Source organism: Nerophis ophidion, linkage group LG04, assembly GCF_033978795.1.
Source record: "Nerophis ophidion isolate RoL-2023_Sa linkage group LG04, RoL_Noph_v1.0, whole genome shotgun sequence".
Taxonomy (NCBI): Eukaryota; Metazoa; Chordata; class Actinopteri; order Syngnathiformes; family Syngnathidae; genus Nerophis; species Nerophis ophidion.
In genome coordinates this window covers 12176275-12198451 of record NC_084614.1, presented here as the reverse complement: position 1 = coordinate 12198451, position 22177 = coordinate 12176275, and the positions used below count along the sequence as shown (strand labels likewise).

Sequence of the window (22177 nt, the reverse complement as noted above, 5' to 3'; positions counted from 1 at the left end):
TCAAACATGGGTAGCGCTGTGTGTTGCTGTCCTCAACGCGGCGTTCCATCGTCCGTTCCTGAATTCCACCATCCAGCCGGATGGCCAAAGTGATCAGCTCTTCCAAGGATCGCGTGTTATAGTTGGCTGGAAATTCTCCTTCATGGGAATGAGGCTAGCACAAAAATCGCTGCTGAGCGCCACTTTGCCCCAGCCACTCTCAATGGTGAGTATTCTTAACGTCACAGAGTGATCTTCTCCGGAAGGAGCTCCTTGACGGAGAGACATCAGGCGACTTTGTGCTTTCCGGCTTCTAAAATCCATGTCTGAACCTCGTAAGGCTGGCTGGCTGACTATCAAAAGTAGCCATCGTCCGTGTTGCAGCCCTACCTGACATCAAACGCTACTTTAGCGCCCTCTGTCAAGTAGGTCAAAATCTGCTGGCTGAACGCCAGATGATAGTGGTGTACAAACTGATTGCACAATCCAAACTCGAGGAGGAATGTTGGGTTCCCTAATCCAACCAGGGCAAAGCCGGAGCCTCCAGATAAGTAAGATTGGATTCGAACTCGCCCGCCATGGTGTTGGTGAAGCCCAGCCTTGAGAACTCGTAACTCATGTGACTTCACTGCTCCTGTGAGGTTTCTAATGGTCTGCTCGTGTTCGGTGAGCACCTAGCCATGAGCAGGGATTAACCACTGGATCGTCTTCTGTGGAACCCATGTCAAAGGCAGGTGTGTTCTGTTGGGTGTTTTCTTACTCTTTTCAAAAAGTTCCAGTATGCAAAAAGGGAGATCAAGGCATAAGGCTTTTTGGAGTCTTTCATTGCTCATAAGGGAACACGCAGCCAGGGAGAAAAAGGGAAAGAGGGTCGGCTTCAGCATCCAGGCAGAACCGCAAAATTAGTATTAGCATTAGCGAGTAGAGAACACGAAAAAATACCTGGAAACCGCAAACATGAAGGATATCAAACTGGGAGTGATGGGTGTGTGTATACTGTAGTCAATGGGTGCGTGTTTTGTCTATGAGCCTGGAGGAACAGAGTCAACACCTCAGGTGTCTTTGAAGAAGGGGGAAGAGTTTTTTTCAAAGAGTCTTCTGCCGCATTGGTCTCGCTGCAGAGTTTACAGCATCACCCTGCCAAGGCCATCGCAGAGGGAGCCAAATTGTAGATAAGGATTGTTTTGATAGGGTGATCAAATACATTCCAATGGTTTGTCTGCTCTAATTGTCCAGTCCGGCTATAAAATTGATCATGATCCCGCCTTGCAGAGTGGAAAACTTCCCGGGGATGTTTTCCAATTTGCGATTAAAATCCGAGATGCCAAATCGAGTGTTCAAAGATCTTCCCAACCCATACATCCCAGCGGCCTTGAAAAACTTCCATCGTCTTTCGAATTTGTCGGTAGACCAGAGTAACGCTCGATCCAATCAGCAGATGACCTGTTATCACAGTTGAAAATGTAGACTAACATCTTTAATGTCTTTGACGGAAAGAACCACCAGGCACACGACTCGTCACTTCTCCAAAGTGTTCCTCATGTATCCAGCAGCAAACACCCCGGCATGACAGGCAGGTCCCATCCATCCATCCATCATCTTCCGCTTATCCGAGGTCGGGTCGCGGGGGCAGCAGCCTAAGCAGGGAAGCCCAGACTTCCCTATCTCCAGCCACTTCGTCTAGCTCTTCCCGGGGGATCCCGAGGCGTTCCCAGGCCAGCCGGGAGACATAGTCTTTCCAACGTGTCCTGGGTCTTCCCCGTGGCCTCCTACCAGCTGGACGTGCCCTAAACACATCCCTAGGGAGGCGTTCGGGTGGCATCCTGACCAGATGCCCGAACCACCTCATCTGGCTCCTCTCGATGTGGAGGAGCAGCGGCTTTACGTTGAGCTCCTCCCGGATGGCAGAGCTTCTCACCCTATCTCTAAGGGAGAGCCCCGCCACCCGGCGGAGGAAACTCATTTCGGCCGCTTGTACCCGTGATCTTATCCTTTCGGTCATGACCCAAAGCTCATGACCATAGGTGAGGATGGGAACGTAGATCGACCGGTAAATTGAGAGCTTTGCCTTCCGGCTCAGCTCCTTCTTCACCACAACGGATCGATACAACGTCCGCATTACTGAAGACGCCGCACCGATCCGCCTGTCGATCTCACGATCCACTCTTCCCCCACTCGTGAACAAGACTCCTAGGTACTTGAACTCCTCCACTTGGGGCAGGGTCTCCTCCCCAACCCGGAGATGGCACTCCACCCTTTTCCGGGCGAGAACCATGGACTCGGACTTGGAGGTGCTGATTCTCATTCCGGTCGCTTCACACTCGGCTGCGAACCGATCCAGTGAGAGCTGAAGATCCCGGCCAGATGAAGCCATCAGGACTACATCATCTGCAAAAAGCAGAGACCTAATCCCGTGGCCACCAAACCGGAACCCCTCAACGCCTTGGCTGCGCCTAGAAATTCTGTCCATAAAAGTTATGAACAGAATCGGTGACAAAGGACAGCCTTGGCGGAGTCCAACCTTCACTGGAAACGTGTCCGACTTACTGCCAGCAATGCGGACCAAGCAGGTCCCCCCAAATGTAAACAATAATGTCACTTGAGTTGGGAGACCAGTTCCAATTCCATGTATTCAATTTTGCAGAAAAATGCAAAAGGGAGGCTCTTAGAAAATGACAAGATAAGGACAAAGAAGCAAAGGAAGGAGAGGGAGGAGAACCAAGCAAAAAAAAAAAGACTTAATTGTGACTATTAGTCATATTGATAGAAACAGCACAGTGATTTGACAATTTGCTCCGAGTATGCGCTTTTACTGCCATGCAGTGCTTACTTTGAAGTCTGTCCAGTATATAATCGAGTAAGTCATCATACAGTATCTGTTTTCCAATTTTTTTTCTTTTGTTGCTGTGCTTTTTGAGATCACAAGGAACGCTTAAATAAAACTAATTCATCAAATCACAGCAATTCAATGTTATTGAAAACAAAACAAAAAAACATTGCAACTTTGCCTTACCAGTCATGAACCTCCCAGCCTGGAGGTTGTTGGGACTTTGCATCTACTCAGTGGCCTAGTGGTTAGAGTGTCCGCCCTGAGATCGGTAGGTTGGGAGTTCAAACCCCGGCCGAGTCATACCAAAGACTATAAAAAAAATGGGACCCATTACCTCCCTGCTTGGCACTCAGCATTAAGGGTTGGAATTGGGGGTTAAATCACCATAAATAATTCCTGGGCGCAGCGCCCACTGCTCCCCTCCCTTCCCAGGGGGAGGTCAAGGGGATTGGTCAAATGCAGAGGACAAATTTCACCACACCTAGTGTGTATGTGACAATCATTGGTACTTTAACTTTAACTTTAACATAGAGTACATCTGTTTTCACTTGCTCTCACATTTACGACTTACTACACCACTAATGTAGTATTTCCGAGTTTAAACAGCATCATATTGCTGTGAATCATTTAATTAAGGCTCATTTTGGTATAATTATGCTGTAAAAATGTGGCCAAAAAAGTAAGTATGTATTTGTTCAAAAGACTTCATATATTTGTGTAGACCTATGCTGGCTAAACATGTATAAAATATTACATAGAAGTGTACAAATAAGCCAATCCTTGAGTACTATCTTTGCGTGTAAGCATCATAGATGTTCTCAGTAAAAAAAAAAAAAAAAGTCTTATTCATAGCACAAAAACAAGAAGTAATGCTTCGATTGATGTATTTTTACTGTAACTGAAACCACTTCATGCTTCTTCTTCTTCTTTGCACACTTATTTTTACAGGAACAAATCACCTACAACGTAAGTATGCAATTGTGTTTTTATTGTTTAGTCAAGAGAAAAAAATCAAGATTTGTGTTAGTATTTGTGTAAGTAAAGTAGTACTTAATGACAAAATGTGTCTTTTACTCATTTACTTTTTTTACATACTTACTATTCTAGTACCTTACTAATTTGTTGCTACTTACTCACAATTTACATGCTGACATATTTATGTAGAGTACTTACAAACTAGTAGAAACAACTTTTTTTTTTTTACACATACTTATACTGCATTTATATCAAAATACAAGTAATGACACTGACAGTATTTGTTCTATCTACTTAGTTTTTAAAATTTAAAAAAATGTTATTAGTCCAAGATTGTTTCTTAATGCTAACTCATGACATGATGTTTATTTACATAATTACATATTTACGAGTATTGTAGTACTTTACTAATTTGCTTCTTATAATTTTAATGCTGACTTATGTATGTGCAGTACTTGCAAACTAGTAAACAAAATGTTTTCCTACACATATTTACGTGCTTTGCTAGTTAATTTATTTTTAAGTGCAAGTAATTTACTCACATTGACATATATTTACTTACATTTTATAAATATTACCTAGTTATTAGCCACATATTGTTTCTTAATGCTAACTAATAATAAAATTCATATTTATTTACTTACACTTACACAGATGATTTCTTTAGGCCAATTAATAATCACATTTACTTGTATTTACTTACAGTGCATCCAGAAATACTTTCTGGATATTTTCTTAGTTTTGAATTTTTAATAAGTTTGCAAAAAACAATATTTTCTCACATTGTCATTATGGGGTAATTGTCTTGAGAATTTTGAGGACAAAAAAGAAATGATTCCATCCATACATCCATTTTCTACCGCTTATCCCTTTCGGGGTCGCGGGAGGGGCTGGAGCCGTTCTCAACTGCAATAGGGGAATTTATTCCATTTTGGAAAATGGATGTAAAATAACATAATGTCCGAGAAGTGAAGCACTGTGGATATTTTCCGGTTGCACAGTATACTGACACAGATGCTATCTCATAAAATTCACATTTAGTTACTTATACTTACACAGATAATTTCTTAATGCTGTCCAGTAATTCCATTCATATTCATTCACTTATACATACACAGATGTTAACTCATCATAACATACATTAATTTATTTACTTACATAAATATTATTCACTAAGAGTGACTACTAAGTTCTTTGTGAATTACTTCCAGGCATCATTTACATCATTTACTCTACGTATTTACATATATGTTTTCTTGTTTACTTTCATTTCCTCTCTTACTAATTGCAGTAGTGCCCCAGTTTTGTGCAAATCTGCACGTTCCTATTATTCATTCTTATATACAGTATGGATGCAATCTTACTTGGAGGGGAGGAAACAGGTGGTAGAGGTGAACGGCACCGTGTGCACCCCCCTCTCTCAGTCAGCTGTGGAATCCCCCAAGGCAGTATACCAGGGCCTTTACTGTAGTGTTCCTAATATACGTAAATGACATGCCATCAGCATGCGACAGTGAATTGTTCCTGTTTGCGGATGACTTGGCCCTGCTGGTATCCGGCAAGGACAAGTCACAGGTGGAAAAAATCCTCAATGCCGAACTGTGTAGAATTTGGACCCGGCTCGCTGACAAAAAGCTATCCATACACTTAGTAGGTAAAACGGAATCCATCCTATTTAGGTCCCAAATCAACCTTAAGAAAGTCAGTGACTTCCCTATTAAAGTGGGTAACATTGTTAGGAAATATGAAGTCACCAACCGAGGTTCCATTCTAGAGGCTAATCTTTCCTGTGATAAAATGGCAACCAAGGTAATCAAAAAGGTCAACCAACGAACAAGATTTCTCTACAGAATCTCCTCTCTGGTCAACAAAAGCACCATGAAGATTCTAGCGGGAACTCTTATTCAACTATTTTTCGACTACGCTTGCACCTCCTGGTAACCCAGCACCTCCAAAACCCTCAAATCTAGACTTCAAACATCCCAGAACAAGCTAGTCAGGTTACTTCTAGACCTCCACCCCAGATCACACCTCACTCCTGCCCACTTCTCCAAAGTGGGCTGGCTCAGGGTGGAGGACAGAGTAAAACAACTTGCACTGAGCCTAGTCTATAAAATTTGCTACACCTCCCTGATACCGAAGTACATGTCAAACTACTTCCATAACGTAAATGACCGCCATAACCACAACACCAGGGGGAGCTCCACAAACCACGTTAAACCCAGATTCCGATCCAACAAAGGTCTTAACTAACTCATTCTCTTTCTATGCCACATCAATGTGGAATGCACTCCCAACAGGTGTAAAAGAAAGTGCATCTCCTCCTTCAAAACCACACTAGAAGAACACCTCCAGGCAATTACAACCCTAGTCCAACAGCTTCCCCCCACCATATCCCACCTCCCCGGGTTGTAAATAACCAAATGTAAATAATCAAATGTATATACTTGTTCTTATGCTTTCTGAACTCACTATGTTCACTGCTCGCTGTACATATCCTACAAAGTCAGATATAAACTGTTTCAATGTCCATTTCTCAGATGATGCAATTGTTGATTATTGAAGTGCTGATATCAACCAAACCTAACCCCCCCACCCCAACCCCCTCCACATCTCCCCACCGGATTGTAAATATTGTAAATAATTCAATGTATATACTATGATGATTAACTTATGTGATGACTGTATTTTGCTGATAGTCTATATTTGTACCATGAATTGATTAACATGAACCCCGACTTAAACAAATTGAAAAACGTACAGTATTCGGGTGTTACCATTGAGTGGTCAATTGAACAGAATATGTACTGTACTGTGCAATCTACTAATAAAAGTTTCAATCAATCAATCAATAAGAAGGGGATTCATATGGCCCCATTTGTTGCTGTTTACCTGACACTTCAAACGTGACGAATTGGGGGTTGGGGGTGCACTATCCACTTTAGTTGTCAGAGGGCAGTAAAGTGTTGAATTAACATTCCACGTACGTTACATAATTTTGAGTAGAAAATGCAAAATTATTATCCCACCACCCCAATTTTCGCTTACATACTGTTCATGCTTAGTAACGTGTCCCATATTGTATTATTTGTTTTTTTACGAGCACACTTTTACCACACTTGAAAATATTTACTGACTATTTATTTTACTTGGCGTATTGTCTGCTCATGTGTTGACCTACTTAGCTAAGTACTCCCTTGTTCTTTTCATCAGCTTCCTTAGCAACCATGAAGACCCCCGCCATCCTCCCCCTGGTCTTCAGTGTCATGATACTGAGAGCCTTGTTGAGTGAAGCTCAAAACAACTCCTCCACTTTTCCGGCCTTGTCTTCCTTGACACCGAGAGAAACTCCATCGACCAGCACTTTTTCTCCAGACCCAACATCTCCCACCTCTCACCTCAACTCCAAGTTGAAGCTCAGGATGACCCCTGTGTCGTCACGATCACCTGACCTGACATCAGGCGGCCCCAGCGTCGACACACCCGTGGCCATGTTTGACAGGAAGGAGTGTTTCCCCGTCTTGATGCTAACCACCGGCCTGTTCCTCCTGTCTGCCGTTCTGCTGCTGTCCACTTTAACGCTGGCCTTCAAAGTGTGCCAGATGAGCAGGCGCATCAAAATGCTGGGCAGCAAGTCGGAACACTGGATGGAATTGGCCGGCCGGGACAAAAGTAACTCGGAGACGGACCACAAAGAGACCAGCATGTTGTTGGCCGACATGAGCAGACCACTGGAGGAAGTGGACGACCATAGCCCCAAAGAGGAGAAGGGAGAAGAGGAGCAGAAGGATGCAGAAGAGACTGAAGAAACAGCTGATGTCACCCAAGTTGATGGGTCAGCATTTCCAAAGCAGCAAATAGAGGACGCCGCCTCTTCTGAGGAACCAAAAGATGCACTTTAAACATTTCTCCTTTTAATTTAAGGCGGATTTGGCTCTATAGTAAAAGTACGTACAGCAACGTTGCACATCTGTTGTAGAAACCACTCGTTAGTGACGGCACAGCTAATAAAGATAAGTTACGACAGCTTGCTGAAAGAGTGTGCTTTTTTTTTATTTGAATGCAACGAGCCATCTAATATTTCTACTTTACACTGACGATCACGAAACAGAACAGTACGAACCCAAAAAAAACCACATAACAGAGTAGGGAAGGGACGTGGCCTGCGGTTCTGCCGCGGAACGGGGCGTGTCAGGACTGGCCTCGAAGACAGCGACAGGTACGTGGATGGCCCAGGTGGGCCTGTTATCTAATCACCTGTCGCCTTTTTCTAGCAGCAGCCGTGATGAGACGAGTAGTTAGAGTTGGAGTTGCTGCTGAGAGACGCAGACGCAGAAAAGACACCTTGCTGAAAAGCAAAAGACTTTGTACGATCTGAGGAAAATAAAACAGTGTTATACCCAGAATTCCGGGCTGTCCTGGCAGTGTGTGGTGGTCTGAAGAACTCACTAAAGGGCAACCTGTACACAGAGTAAATTAAGATACTAGCAAACGACTATGTGCCAACAAACACGACAACTTTACTGTGCCTACGAAGCACCTAAAAGGCATGCTGGGTAATCCAGCGGCAACTCGACAAAATTATATGAAATTTGCATGGGCAGCAATGTCCTAACTCAGAATTGACAAAAAAAAACCCACCACAAAACAAATGCTGCAATCACATGATCAAAAACAAATGCAATATAAAAATGCTGCAAAGGCCAAAAAAAAAAAATGTTGCAAGTTCACAGAACGTGAGAGATGTTTGTCTTCAAAGACATGATTGGAATGTCAGGAGGAAAGTTGGCAGAATGAAAAAGTACTTTTTGTTTATCGTTAACCCCTGATTGTAAAAAAAATCCGCTGGTCTATAATATTGTAAAGTGTTTGATTACTGTCATCTCAGGACATTCACTCGATCGCAACTGGACTGCTTGGTTTGTTTTAGATGACGTTTCGCCGCTCATCCGAGTAGGCTTCATCAGTTCGTGCTCATAGAGTAGATTGGTCGGATCTAGTCCAGCGACTAGTGCCAAAACCCTAAATATTTATAGTCCAAAAATCAGGAGGATGTGCCTGAGCAAGGATGGTTCCGCCCTATCTTAGTGACATAAACAACTGTTTTAATGCAAATGAGCAATCCTAAATATCAAATCCAACGACAGTTGTTCAAGTGTAATTTCCCCTCGTTAGCATTGAGGTATTGTTTGGCAGAACGATCACTGTGGATCGACTACCACCAGTCCAAATAGTCGGAATCCCCCACGTAATATTCCATTCAGTTGTAAACCAATGGCACAAATGGCATTCTGGACAGCTTCTGTGACCGGAATGTTTGTAACTCCTGTTATTTATTGAAGTCTAAATTGCAGAGTTTTTTAGGAATGATTGAAAGGACAGTGTTGTATATGGGAGACAAGTGGTGTCGCCTTTTTCAGGGATGGTTTTTCATCCTTGACGTAGATGGCTGCTCTCACTCCTCCTTAGTACCATCCGTCATCCGTGTACAGAATCCGTACATTTTTGTTTTCAAAGGAGTGCCTTTTCTCCCTGAGGTGCAGGTAGACAGCTGGGTCTTGGCCTGAAGAGTTTGCCCGTCTATGCTGTGCCATGCGTCAGCTTAGTGATTGTTTTGTCGCTGAGATAGGCACCAGCGCCCCCCGCGACCCCAAAGGGAATAAGCAGTATAAAATGGATGGATGGATAGCTGTAAATATACTCCATCCTTCTTAACCACGCCCCAAACAACGCCCCGGCCCCAACCACGCCCCTCGCCCAACCCCCGACCACGCCCTCCACCCCCCAACCTCCCGAAATCGGAGGTCTCAAGGTTGGCAAGTATGGGAGTTAGAGAAGATGCGGGCATCATGTAAGCTGTCTGGCCATTTCACAGTCACATCCATAAAGCAATATTTGTAGTCACACACTGGCTGTATCACATCCACGGGAGGAAGGGACAAAGTTTTTTGGTAAAGAGACTCACAGGCCGTTGCCTTCTCCTAAGATATTGATTTGTGATTTCCAAAAGTGTCTTTACATGTAGAACAGTGGTTCTTAACCTTGTTGGAGCTACCGAACCCCAGCAGTTTCATATGCGCACTCACCGATCCCTTCTTTAGTGAATAATACGTTTAGCTTTTTTTCAAATTCAAGACAAAGTTATATGTTTTTTTTTTACTGGTGCACAAAATGAACCACAATAAATTACACACCTGCAAATCAGATGGAAAATTAGAGGGAACATTGTTTAGGGCAAGGGTGTCCAAACATTTTGACTTCTGGGCCGCATTGGTCTAAAAAAATGTCGTTGAGGGCCGAAAGTCGACTGCATGTAGAGTAACTATATACATTATTTATATATATATATGTGTATATATATATATATATATATATTAGGGTTTTACGGTATACCGGTATTAGTATAGTACCGCGATACTAATGAATCATATTCGGTACTATACCGCCTCTAAAAAGTACTGGTCATTTTCTCATCACGCTTTGTAATGGATGGGTATAATTTATTTATTCTTTTATGCTGATTGGACTTTTTTTTTTATAATATCCACAAAGTTCAGTGACTTGTCTGTTTAAATTTTGTATTGGGTGATTTTTTTTTTTTTGCATCATGACTAGGCAAGGTTATTTGCATAAATAGATGCTGCACATTCCAAACATAAAAAGTAATTGACCAGGAAAAACTAATGTTGTCCATGAGTTTGAGTCAGAATCTCAGCATTTAAAATGTTATACATTTTAAATTAATGCAAACTCCCTGCGGGCAAGATTTCTTATTAAACTCATGACGTCTCGCGGGCCGATTTGAAGATGTCGGCGGGCCGCATTTGGACCGCGGGCCGCACTTCGGACACCCCTGGTTTAGGGGTATCCATATTATGACGATAGTGAGAAGTTTTTATTTACGCGATGAGTCGGGTGTGTCTTGACCTCCGCCGAACCCCTAAGGCCGACTCACTGAACCCCCAGGGTTCGATCGAACCCAGGATAAGAACCGCTGATGTAGAAGAAGGAGAAACACGGGCATGTCTGGATGATCCGCCTCCATCATTGTTATGAAGCTGACTACGGCGCGTTCTTTCTGATGTCTCTTCCTGTGTGGCCGTGGTCTTTCTGGCGTCAGTTCCTCCCCGAACTCACTTTGTAAACGATCAATGAGTCCATACAAAACTAAGAGCCGGAATTACAAGGCTGATTTACTCGTGTAAAAATTTGTCCAAGGATGGGGACCTTAAACGCTGGTTTAGTGTGGCTGAAACGGGGCTTAGGCTAAATAATTATTTGTTTAAGGAGTTAAAAGACTTAGTTTAGACATGGAGTAAGATAGAGCGAAACCATCTTTGCCCAGGCACACCCTCCTGGTTCTTGGATTATAAATATTTGTGGTTTTGTCACCAGCCGCTAGACTAGATCTGACCAATCTAAGTCAATGAGCACAAACTCATAAAGCCTACTCGGATCAGCGGCGAAACGTCTTCTAAAACAAACCAAGCAGTCCAGTTGCGATTGATTTAATACCCTGAGATTGTAAAATGTTGTACTGTATCTCAAGTCTTTAAAGACAGATATCGCTCAGTTTCTATGAACTTGCAGCACTTTTGTCATGCTGTTTTGTCATTTGATATAAGTACATGTTTTTTGTGGCAATTTAAATGTATAAAATGAGGGAAATAACATAATGAGGTATGTTCAAACCAAATAGAGATACATGTGTTGTTGTGGCAGAATGTAGCATTTTCAGTATTTGACTGCCATGTTTGTGGAGTGCTGCATCATTTTGTCTTTTCTCTTCATTTCAACTACATGTGCACCTTTGCGGAGTGAAAAAAAATCCATCCATCCATCCATCCATCTATTTTCTATCGCTTGTGCCTTTTGGGTTTGGGGGGTGGGCTATACCAGCAATCAGGCTAGTTGTTTCAGGATTAGAAATATGTATTTTATTCATATTTTCAATTAAAAAACTGAGGAACCCTATTAAGGACGACCAATAAAAAACATAAATAAATAAATTGGCTAAAATAGCCGCAATAAATATATTCCATTCGTATTTTATATTAAACCAGCAATAATTTAAAATGCTTCAAAATTATTTTAATCCTGTGTGCATTAATGTGTATAAGGGCCATTATATGAAAAAAAATATATAAAAAATACAACAATATTACAAGGGAAAAAAAACAACCTTTTATTGTAATGCAAATGCCTCAATCTTACTATCCATCCATCCATTTTCTACCGCTTGTCCAGTTCGGGGTCATGGGGGTTGCTGGAGCCTTTCAGCTGCACATGGGCAGAAGGCGGGGTACACCCTGGACAAGTCGCCACCTCATCACAGGGACAACACAGATAGACAGACAATATTCACACTCACATTCCTTAATCTTACCAAAAACATAATTTTAACAATGTAATACAAATGATTAGTTTTTTTCTCCAAATAATTATATTTTTTTCCTTCATAGTTAGATTTGTTCAGTCTTTTTCTATGACCTTATTCACATTTGTTTTCTTGTGGGCTCTATTGATAACCTCACTAACAACTTTAACGACGCCCTGCGTGAAACCATTGATAACAAAGCACCGCTAAAGTTAAAAAAGGCTCCAAAAAAGCGCACCCCGTGGTTTACAGAAGAAACTAGAGCTCAGAAATTATTATGTAGAAAGCTGGAACGCAAATGGCGCACGACTAAACTTGAGGTGCACCATCAAGCATGGAGTGATGGTTTAATAACTTATAAACGCATGCTTACCTTAGCTAAAGCTAAATATTACTCAAATCTCATCCACCGTAATAAAAACGATCCTAAATTTTTGTTTAGTACGGTAGCATCGCTAACCCAACAAGGGACCCCTTCCAGTAGCTCAACCCACTCAGCTGATGACTTTATGCAATTCTTTAGTAAGAAAATTGAAGTCATTAGAAAGGAGATTAAAGACAATGCGTCCCAGCTACAACTGGGTTCTATTAACACTGACACGATGGTATATACGGCGGATACTGCCCTCCAAAATAGTTTCTCTCGTTTTGAGAAAATAACATTAGAGGAATTGTTACAACGTGTAAATGGAATAAAACAAACAACATGTTTACTTGACCCTCTTCCTGGGAAACTGATCAAGGAGCTCTTTGTATTATTAGGTCCATCAGTGCTAAATATTATAAACTTATCACTCTCCTCGGGCACTGTTCCCCTAGCATTCAAAAAAGCGGTTATTCATCCTCTTCTTAAAAGACCTAACGTCGATCCTGACCTCATGGTAAACTACCGACCGGTGTCTCACCTTCCCTTTATTTCAAAAATCCTCGAAAAAATTGTTGCGGAGCAGTTAAATGAACACTTAGCGTCTAACAATCTATGTGAAACCTTTCAATCCGGTTTCAGGGCAAATCACTCCACGGAGACAGCCCTCGCAAAAATGACTAATGATCTATTGCTAACGATGGATTCTGATGCGTCATCTATGTTGCTGCTCCTCGATCTTAGCGCTGCTTTCGATACCGTCGATCATAATATTTTATTAGAACGTATCAAAACACGAATTGGTATGTCAGACTTAGCCCTGTCTTGGTTTAACTCTTATCTTACTGATAGGATGCAGTGTGTCTCCCATAACAATGTGACCTCGGACTACGTTAAGGTAACGTGTGGAGTTCCCCAGAGTTCGGTCCTTGGCCCTGCACTCTTCAGCATCCACATGCTGCCGCTAGGTGACATCATACGCAAATACGGTGTTAGCTTTCACTGTTATGCTGATGACACCCAACTCTACATGCCCCTAAAGCTGACCAACACGCCGGATTGTAGTCAGCTGGAGGCGTGTCTTAATGAAATTAAACAATGGATGTCCGCTAACTTCTTGCAACTCAACGCCAAAAAAACGGAAATGCTGATTATCGGTCCTGCCAGACACCGAACTCTATTTAATAATACAACTCTAACATTTGACAACCAAACAATTAAACAAGGCGACACGGTAAAGAATCTGGGTATTATCTTCGACCCAACTCTCTCCTTTGAGGCACACATCAAAAGCGTTACTAAAACGGCCTTCTTTCATCTCCGTAATATCGCTAAAATTCGCTCCATTCTGTCCACTAAAGACGCTGAGATCATTATCCATGCGTTTGTTACGTCTCGCCTCGACTACTGTAACGTATTATTTTCAGGTCTCCCCATGTCTAGCATTAAAAGATTACAGTTGGTACAAAATGCGGCTGCTAGACTTTTGACAAGAACAAGAAAGTTTGATCACATTACGCCTGTACTGGCTCACCTGCACTGGCGTCCTGTGCACTTAAGATGTGACTTTAAGGTTTTACTACTTACGTATAAAATACTACACGGTCTAGCTCCATCTTATCTTGCCGATTGTATTGTACCATATGTCCCGGCAAGAAATCTGCGTTCAAAGGACTCCGGCTTATTAGTGATTCCCAAAGCCCAAAAAAAGTCTGCGGGCTATAGAGCGTTTTCCGTTCGGGCTCCAGTACTCTGGAATGCCCTCCCGGTAACAGTTCGAGATGCCACCTCAGTAGAAGCATTTAAGTCTCACCTTAAAACTCATTTGTATACTCTAGCCTTTAAATAGACTCCCTTTTTAGACCAGTTGATCTGCCATTTCTTTTCTTTTTCTTTTTTTCCCACTCTCCCTTGTGGAGGGGGTCCGGTCCGATCCGGTGGCCATGTACTGCTTGCCTGTGTATCGGCTGGGGACATCTCTGCGCTGCTGATCCGCATCCGCTTGGGATGGTTTCCTGCTGGCTCCGCTATGAACGGGACTCTCGCTGCTGTGTTGGATCCGCTTTGGACTGGACTCTCGCGACTGTGTTGGATCCATTGTGGATTGAACTTTCACAGTATCATGTTAGACCCGCTCGACATCCATTGCTTTCCTCCTCTCCAAGGTTCTCATAGTCATCATTGTCACCGACGTCCCACTGGGTGTGAGTTTTCCTTGCCCTTATGTGGGCCTACCGAAGATGTCGTAGTGGTTTGTGCAGCCCTTTGAGACACTAGTGATTTAGGGCTATATAAGTAAACATTGATTGATTGATTGATTGTCAGTATTGGCCTATAACAGTGGTTCTCAAATGGGGGTACTTGAAGGTATGCCAAGGGGAACATGAGATTTTTTTTTAATATTCTAAAAATAGCAACAATTTAAAAAAATCCTTTATTAATATATTTGTTGAATAATACTTCAACAAAATATAAATGTAAGTTTATAAACTGTGAAAAGAAATGCAACAATGCAATATTAAGTGTTGACAACTAGATTTTTTTTGGACATGTTCCAAATATATTGATTTCTTTTTTTGTGAAGAAATGTTTAGAATCAACTTCAAAAATCCAGATGGATCTTTATTACAATCCCCAAAGGGGGCACTTTGAGTTGATGATTACTTCTATGTGTAGAAATTGTTATTTATAATTGAATCACTTGTTTATTTTTCAACAAGTTTTTATTTTTTTTAATTTTTTTTTCCAAATAGTTTAAGAAAGAATACTACAAATGAGTAATATTTTTGCACTGTTATACAATTTAATAAATCAGAAACTGATGACATAGTGCTGTATTTTACTTCTTTATCTATTTTTTTCAACCAAAAATGCTTTGTCTGATTAGGGGGTACTTGAATTAAAAAAAATGTTCACAGGGGGTACATCACTGATAGGCCAGTGGATGAAAACCACTGGCCTATTGTATAACATGTACGTACTGCTTTTGAACTTTAGCAGTGTGACTGAATTAAAACACAAATCAGCAGATTGAGAATTGCGCTTTAAAAAAATAAATGAAAAATAACTGTTAAAGCATGTAATGCAAATAAAAAAGTAGAAGTTGCGGAAAAATATAAATAACAGTAAACATTGCCAAACAAATAAAATAAAACATGTATGATAAAAAGGATTGCTCCAGACCAATAGAAAGATGCAATGAATGTGAATCATCTCATCATTCACACTTGAAGCATAACAGCAAATGATTGCTCAATATTCCCTGTTAAAGAAAGACCTGATAATGATTTGATACATGGCAGCACTTCATTTTGAACACAGCTATAAGACAATGCAATCAAATAATGGAACAACTACAGCATTAGTTGTTAAATGCAAGACTATAGTGCCAGACTTTACAAAGAATGATGGGAAGTTTCACTTCATTCTGACCCCCCCCAAAGCCGCCTGCTCTGAAAACACCCTCCCCACTAAACTAACACCAGAGAGGAACTCAAAGGAGCACACAGCTTGATCGCAGACACCCAAAGGATCCATACCCAGAAAGAGGCACCATCAATTTGAGGACAAATTTAGTGTGCAAGAGTCAACTTCTTTCAGTGGCAGCTGCTCCGAGACTTGAGTGTCTGCAGCAACAGGAATTTTAAAATGAGGAGGTGAGTAGTTTTCTTCTGTATTTAAAGCCAGCTGAACCATTCTGTGTCTGCTTATTCTTTAAAAATGTTCAAATGTTGAAGATGTCTGTTGGATTATCTGAAAGAAATAGTCACCGTGTTTATTAGATTACTGGTTATGTTGGCAAAGTGGAAGTTTTTAGCTGCAGTGCTGTCCTGTGGTAAAGATGCTACATAAGACCACCTCCGATACTCTTGTCTTTCAGCAGGCGTGCTCAGCAGAATCTGCCCCCTAATGAGGCCCCTCTGATGCTCCTGCTTTTCTTGTTGCTGGGGTTACGAGCCGCCGCTGTGTGCCCCGCTGCCTGCTCCTGCAGCCACAGGAAGGCAGACTGCTCCCGGCGGGGCCTCCGAGAGCTGCCCGACGGCCTCCGGGCCGACCTGCGAGGTCTCAACTTGTCCCACAACCGAGTCGACAACCTGGATGGCGGGCTGGCTTCCTACACGCACCTCCGCATACTCGACTTGTCTCGCAACGGCCTGAGCCGCTTGCCGGAGCGCTTGCCTCGTTCGCTCTGGCAGCTGCACGCCGCCTCCAACCGCATCCGCCTCCTGGACAAGAACGACACGGTGCTCCAGTGGAACCTGAGGTTGCTTGACCTCTCAGACAACGAGCTGGAGAGGACCGTTTTCATCAACAACACTCTGATCAATCTATGCGTGCTCAACTTGAGCCACAATCACCTCTGGACTCTGCCCACCAACATGCCTTCACGCCTAGAGATCATCGACATCTCCCATAATTGGCTTGTAAAGACGTTGCCAGGTTCACTGGACCGACTTCCCAGATTGACCTTCTTCTATCTTCACACAAACCGCCTCTCCAATCTCCCCTTTGGAGTGTTGGACAAGATGACTTCCCTAACAGTGCTCACTCTGGGCAACAACCCTTGGGCCTGTCACCTTAAGGCGGACATGAACTACCTCCTCTCCTGGGTGCAGCATACCCCCGCCCTGATCCTGGGCTGCCCGTGCCGCACTAACCCCATCTGTGGAGGAGCGCACTCAGGTCAGGCTGGAGGGTGGACCCTAAACAACAACTTCCACGCAAAAGACTCCGGCTCAAATGTCACCACAATGAAAGTCCTCCCTGCTACTTCCAGTCCAGCTTCACCCCGCGTGTGCCCCCACAGCACCGCAGCCTCATCCAGTAGAATATTCACCACTAACAGACCCATCTGGACGACAGACCACTTCCCGAAAACTGACAGCATCTTCATCCAAACCAAGGAGATAAGCACAAAAAATGTTAGGAGGCAGAATGACTCCTCTTCAACACTTACTGACTCTTCTTTAATCCTTCTCCTGCCCACTATGGTCTTTCTGTGTCTCACTCTGCCGTGAGACTTGTTCCACATCAACTACAGCGTTTGAAAAAAGTTACACAATGTCTCGCCTCTTGGCTTTTGAAATAACTACAGACTCAATCGGTGATCATGTTACAGGGGGGGGGAAACAGTTTAGCAACATCTTTTTATAATTTCATAGCTGCTAGGTGAATTGAGGGGTGGATCTTATCTAATGCAATTAATGCGTTTTGGTGTCTGCTCGCATTTCTTCTCAAGAATATGAAAAAAAGCTTCTTGCAATATGCTTTTTCATGCGTCTGCAAAATTGTAGCGCATCTCCTTTAAGAAAGTGGGTCCCATTCCACCGCTTTTAAAATGCACACAAAAATTGGTACATGTCTGCTGCATGTTTCAAAACCTAACAAAGCGCCCCAGTTCGGAGCATTATAATGTGAATGTGCAGTGAATTAGATTTAGACTTGGACTTCCTTTTATTTTCATTCAAATTTGAACTTTACAGTACATATAAGAACCGAATTTTGTTGCATTAGCTTTTTGTAGTGCAGGCTAAAAGATAAATAAGGTGCATATATAAATAAATATATTACTGTACAGATAAATATATTGCACTTTTGCATGAGCATCCACGTTTATGGATGCATGTTATATTGTCTTTATATTCCAGCGAGTTTTTAATCCATTTTTGTGGAGAATTGAGGGGATTATTATGATGCATGTGTGGATTATTATGAGGGGATTATTACGATGCGTTCAAGAGCGAAGCCGTTACAAAACCTGGAAGTTCTGCTAAGGAGGCTGTGGAACTTCTTTCTAGAGTCCAGCAGTGAAAATAGTCCTTGGTGGGGGTGGGAGGAGTCTCTACAGATTTTCTGAGCCCTGGTCAGGCAGCTGCTTTTTGCGATTTCCTGGATAGGAGGAAGAGGAGTCCGGATGATCTTTTCCGCCACCCTCACCACTCTCTGCAGAGACTTCCAGTCTGAGGCACTAAAATATTTTGTGACATTTGTTATTTCAAATATGACTTTTAGTGATGTTTTGTTTTCGCCAGATGAGTCAGTGGAATAGTGCAAGATGGTGGTCTGAGGTTTGAACCCCACTCCCCCAGGTATCTCTCTTCAAAAGGCTCCCACGGCCGTCCTGGCTGCAGTTCCAGTGCTAAATGAGTGTCTCCATGGTGAAAGCCAGGTAGTACACGCAAAATCCTCATTTAAATAAGGCTGTCTGCACCAGTAATCACTTGTAATTAGTAGGTCACACGCATGCAGACCCACTAAACGTATACGCAATTTATTGTGTTATTTGGATCTTAGTAGATCAGGCCCATGGCGTACGAAAACCTTTGGCGAAAAAAGAATCCAAAGGAAAGTGGGGCATATGAAAACCGAAGTACCACGGTATATCCACTGAAGAGACTATACTGCAGATATAAAACTTATACGTACTTTAGAGACAGGGATTAGTACCTTTTACATTTGAACTGACATGGTACCTGGGAATTGATACTGACACGCAACGGTACTTATTTTTGGTACTTTTTTGTGTGTAAATGTATGCTAACTTTTTAATGGTAAAATCTTTAATTTTTAAAAAATCTAAGTTAGGGTTCACCTGATACCAATCTGTTTGATACAGGTCGCAAAATGTATGTAGATACTTTTCAAAATAAAGGGGACCACATGTCATGATTGGCTTTATTTTAACATAAAATTTTATGATACATCAAACATACATTTGTTATTGCAATTAAAGAACAATGTTGTCCTTAAATAAAATAGTGAACACGCTATACAGTATAACTTGACTTTGAGTAGTAAGTAAAGGTTCGTAATTTGGGTGCTGACATGTGCAGTAACATATTGTGTCTTTTCCCATTTTATTATTTTATCAAAATTAGGAGGGACGGCGTGGCTTGGTTGGTAGAGCGACTTTGCCAGGAACTTGAGGGTTCCAGGTTTGATCCTAGTCACTGCTGTTGTGTCCTTGGGCAAGATATGTTACCCACTTGCTCCCAGTGCCATCCCACATTGGTTTACATATAACTTAGATAGTGGGTTTAACTATGTGAAGTGCTTTGAGTCACTAGAGAAAAGCGGTGTAAAAATATAATTCACTTCACTTTTGTAGAAAATTGATTATTAATTTACTTTTTTTTGACTGTCACTAGCTGCTTACTTTCGACATTTCTGTTAAAATGTAAAACATCACTTATTCTTCTGTTGTTTGGATACTTTACATATTTTTTTGCTGATACTAAAAATCCAATACCAAGTAGTTACAGGGTCATATATTGGTAATAGTCAAGTTCTTCTTTGTCCAAGGACGTTTTTTTATACTTTTCCCCTTTTGTCTCCACATATGTCTGCTAGTGAGTACGCCATCCGTGCATTGCCTAACATGCGCCTCTCTTCATTTTACCAGAAATGTTACGTCGTTAGGAGAAAAAAAAAGTATAAGTATTTCTAGAAGCAGTATAGTACCATTTTTAATTTATCATTACCTACCGCCTGAATGCGCTGAGATTGGCTCCAACACCCCCGTGACCCCGAAAGGGACAAGCGGTAGAAAAATGGATGGAAATGATAGACCAGTGTTTTTCAACCTTTTTTGAGCCAAGGCACATTTTTTTCATTGAAATATCTTGGAGGCACACCACCAGCAGAAATCATTAAAAAATGAAACTCAGTTGACAGCAAAAAGTCGTTGTCGCAATTGTTAGATATGACTTTAAAGCATAACCAAGCATGCATCACTATAGCTCTTGTCTCAAAGTAGGTGTACTGTCACCACCTGTCACATCACACCCTGACTTATTTAGACTTTTTTTTGCTGTTTTCCTGTGTGTAGTGTTTTGGTTCTTGTCTTGCGCTTCTATTTTGGTGACTTCTCCTGTTTCGTTGGTATTTTCCTGTAGCAGTTTCATGTCCTCCTTGAGCGCTATTCCCCGCATCTCCTTGGTTTTAGCAATCAAAAATATTCAAGATGTTGCTATCCTTCTTTGTGGGGACATTGTTGATTGTCATGTCATGTTCAAATGTACTTTTGTGGACGCCATCTTTGCTCAACACGCTGTAAGTCTTTGCTGTCGTCCAGCATCCTGTTTTTGTTTACTTTGTAGCCAGTTCAGTTTTTGTTTTGTTCCCTAAGCTTCAATGCCTTTTCTTAGGGGCACCAACCTTTTGTTTATTTTTGGTTTTAGCATTAAATCGCTTTTTACCTGCAACCTGCCTCCCACTGTCATCTGCAGATTGGGATCACGACAAACCATGTTTCGACATCTACAAAGCAATTATCTACCTGCTGCCACCTACTGATATTGAAGAGTATTGATGAGTTTTTTCTTGAGCCCCTGTGTGGGATTTCAACCGAGGATGTTGTTGTGGCTTTTGCAGCCCTTTGAGACACTCGTGATCTAAGGCTATATAAGTAAACATTGATTGATTGATTGAAGAGTATACATTGTTACTCTTCCAATCTCTAGACAGCACCGACACTCAACAACACATCATTTGCAGACTATAATTACTGGTTTGCAAAAAATATTTTTTACCCCAAATATGTGAAATTACATAATCTCCCACGGCACACCAGACTGGTGCTGCGGCACAGTGGTTGAAAAACACTGGGATAGACGGATAGTACCACAGTACTTTATATTGTACAACTGTACAACCGCCCTCCCCTTCTCCCGCCTCTCATCCCTGAGATGGACAATCGGTTGAAAATGGATGGATGAATATATTTTCTCACTTGCAAAGTATTATATAGTAGACTTTGCATACAGTTGCAATTCCAGGATGTTAGGTTGTAGTAGTGTACGCACTACGGTGTGTTGTCTAGCTCAGAAGTAGTCTTTGCCATAAGGCTGGATGTCTTCTTATGTTGTCCAATGCAAAGTGTTTCCTGTAAGTATTGTACCTATTAAACACAATCTGTTTGATTTTAACATACTTCTTAATCGGAGTTTTCACTACCAGGTTTAGAGGTGTTGAAATCGCCACGTAAAATTGCTAATATTAATCAGTTTCTAGTTTAGTCTTTATTTGAAGGGAAAATGCACAGAAACATTAAACTCCAATACACGTATGTTCTGCACCAGATTATAGCTAAATAGCTAACTTCTATCTGCAGTCCCTGGCTACTTAAATTATAGAGATACAAAAAACATGCAATAAAATTATAACAATAAAATGATACTATAGCATGTAAAAGAATTAAGAAAAGTCATAAAATGCAACCTCTCATTTACATCATCCCACATAGAGTAATCAGTGTACAGCACTTTGGCTACCCCTGTGGTAAAGTTTAAATGTGCTTTATAAATAAATTTGATTTGATTTGATTTGATAGACAAAACATGCTCTTGTTCACATCTGTCATCATTTGTAAAACTAATGATGATTTTAACAGACACCTCACAATTTACAACAACATCGCTCTCATGGATAAATATAATACACATTAAGTTGATGTGTCAATCATAGTGCCCACCTTAGTGACCGAACGAGCAGCTTTCATTGCTCCAAAGCCCCTTTTTAACTTCAATTGTGAATGAAGAGTAATCTGTTTGACTTTTCAAGTTTGTCAGTAGCATGTAAATTATATGTAAATTAATTGCAAATTAGCTTTAAACTTGCGCATTTTAGAAGCCTTACGTTACGTCCCACTGTT

The 22177-nt window shown here is 41.7% G+C and overlaps 2 protein-coding genes across 2 annotated transcripts; both read left to right on the top strand.

Annotated features, from left to right (window-relative positions):
• The first annotated feature begins 3690 nt into the window (after positions 1-3690).
• On the top strand, positions 3691-7810 carry LOC133550517 (uncharacterized). Its single transcript, XM_061896490.1, has 2 exons — positions 3691-3775; positions 6998-7810. Exons 1-2 carry the CDS (start codon positions 3721-3723, stop codon positions 7684-7686), a joined length of 744 nt encoding a protein of 247 aa, XP_061752474.1. The 5' UTR covers positions 3691-3720; the 3' UTR covers positions 7687-7810.
• Positions 7811-16019: 8209 nt separating this feature from the next.
• LOC133550516 (oligodendrocyte-myelin glycoprotein-like) lies at positions 16020-21452 on the top strand. The gene is made up of 2 exons (XM_061896489.1): positions 16020-16181; positions 16406-21452. The coding sequence occupies exons 1-2, from the start codon at positions 16174-16176 to the stop codon at positions 17541-17543; spliced, it is 1146 nt and encodes a 381-aa protein (XP_061752473.1). The 5' UTR covers positions 16020-16173; the 3' UTR covers positions 17544-21452.
• The last annotated feature ends 725 nt before the right edge of the window (positions 21453-22177 follow it).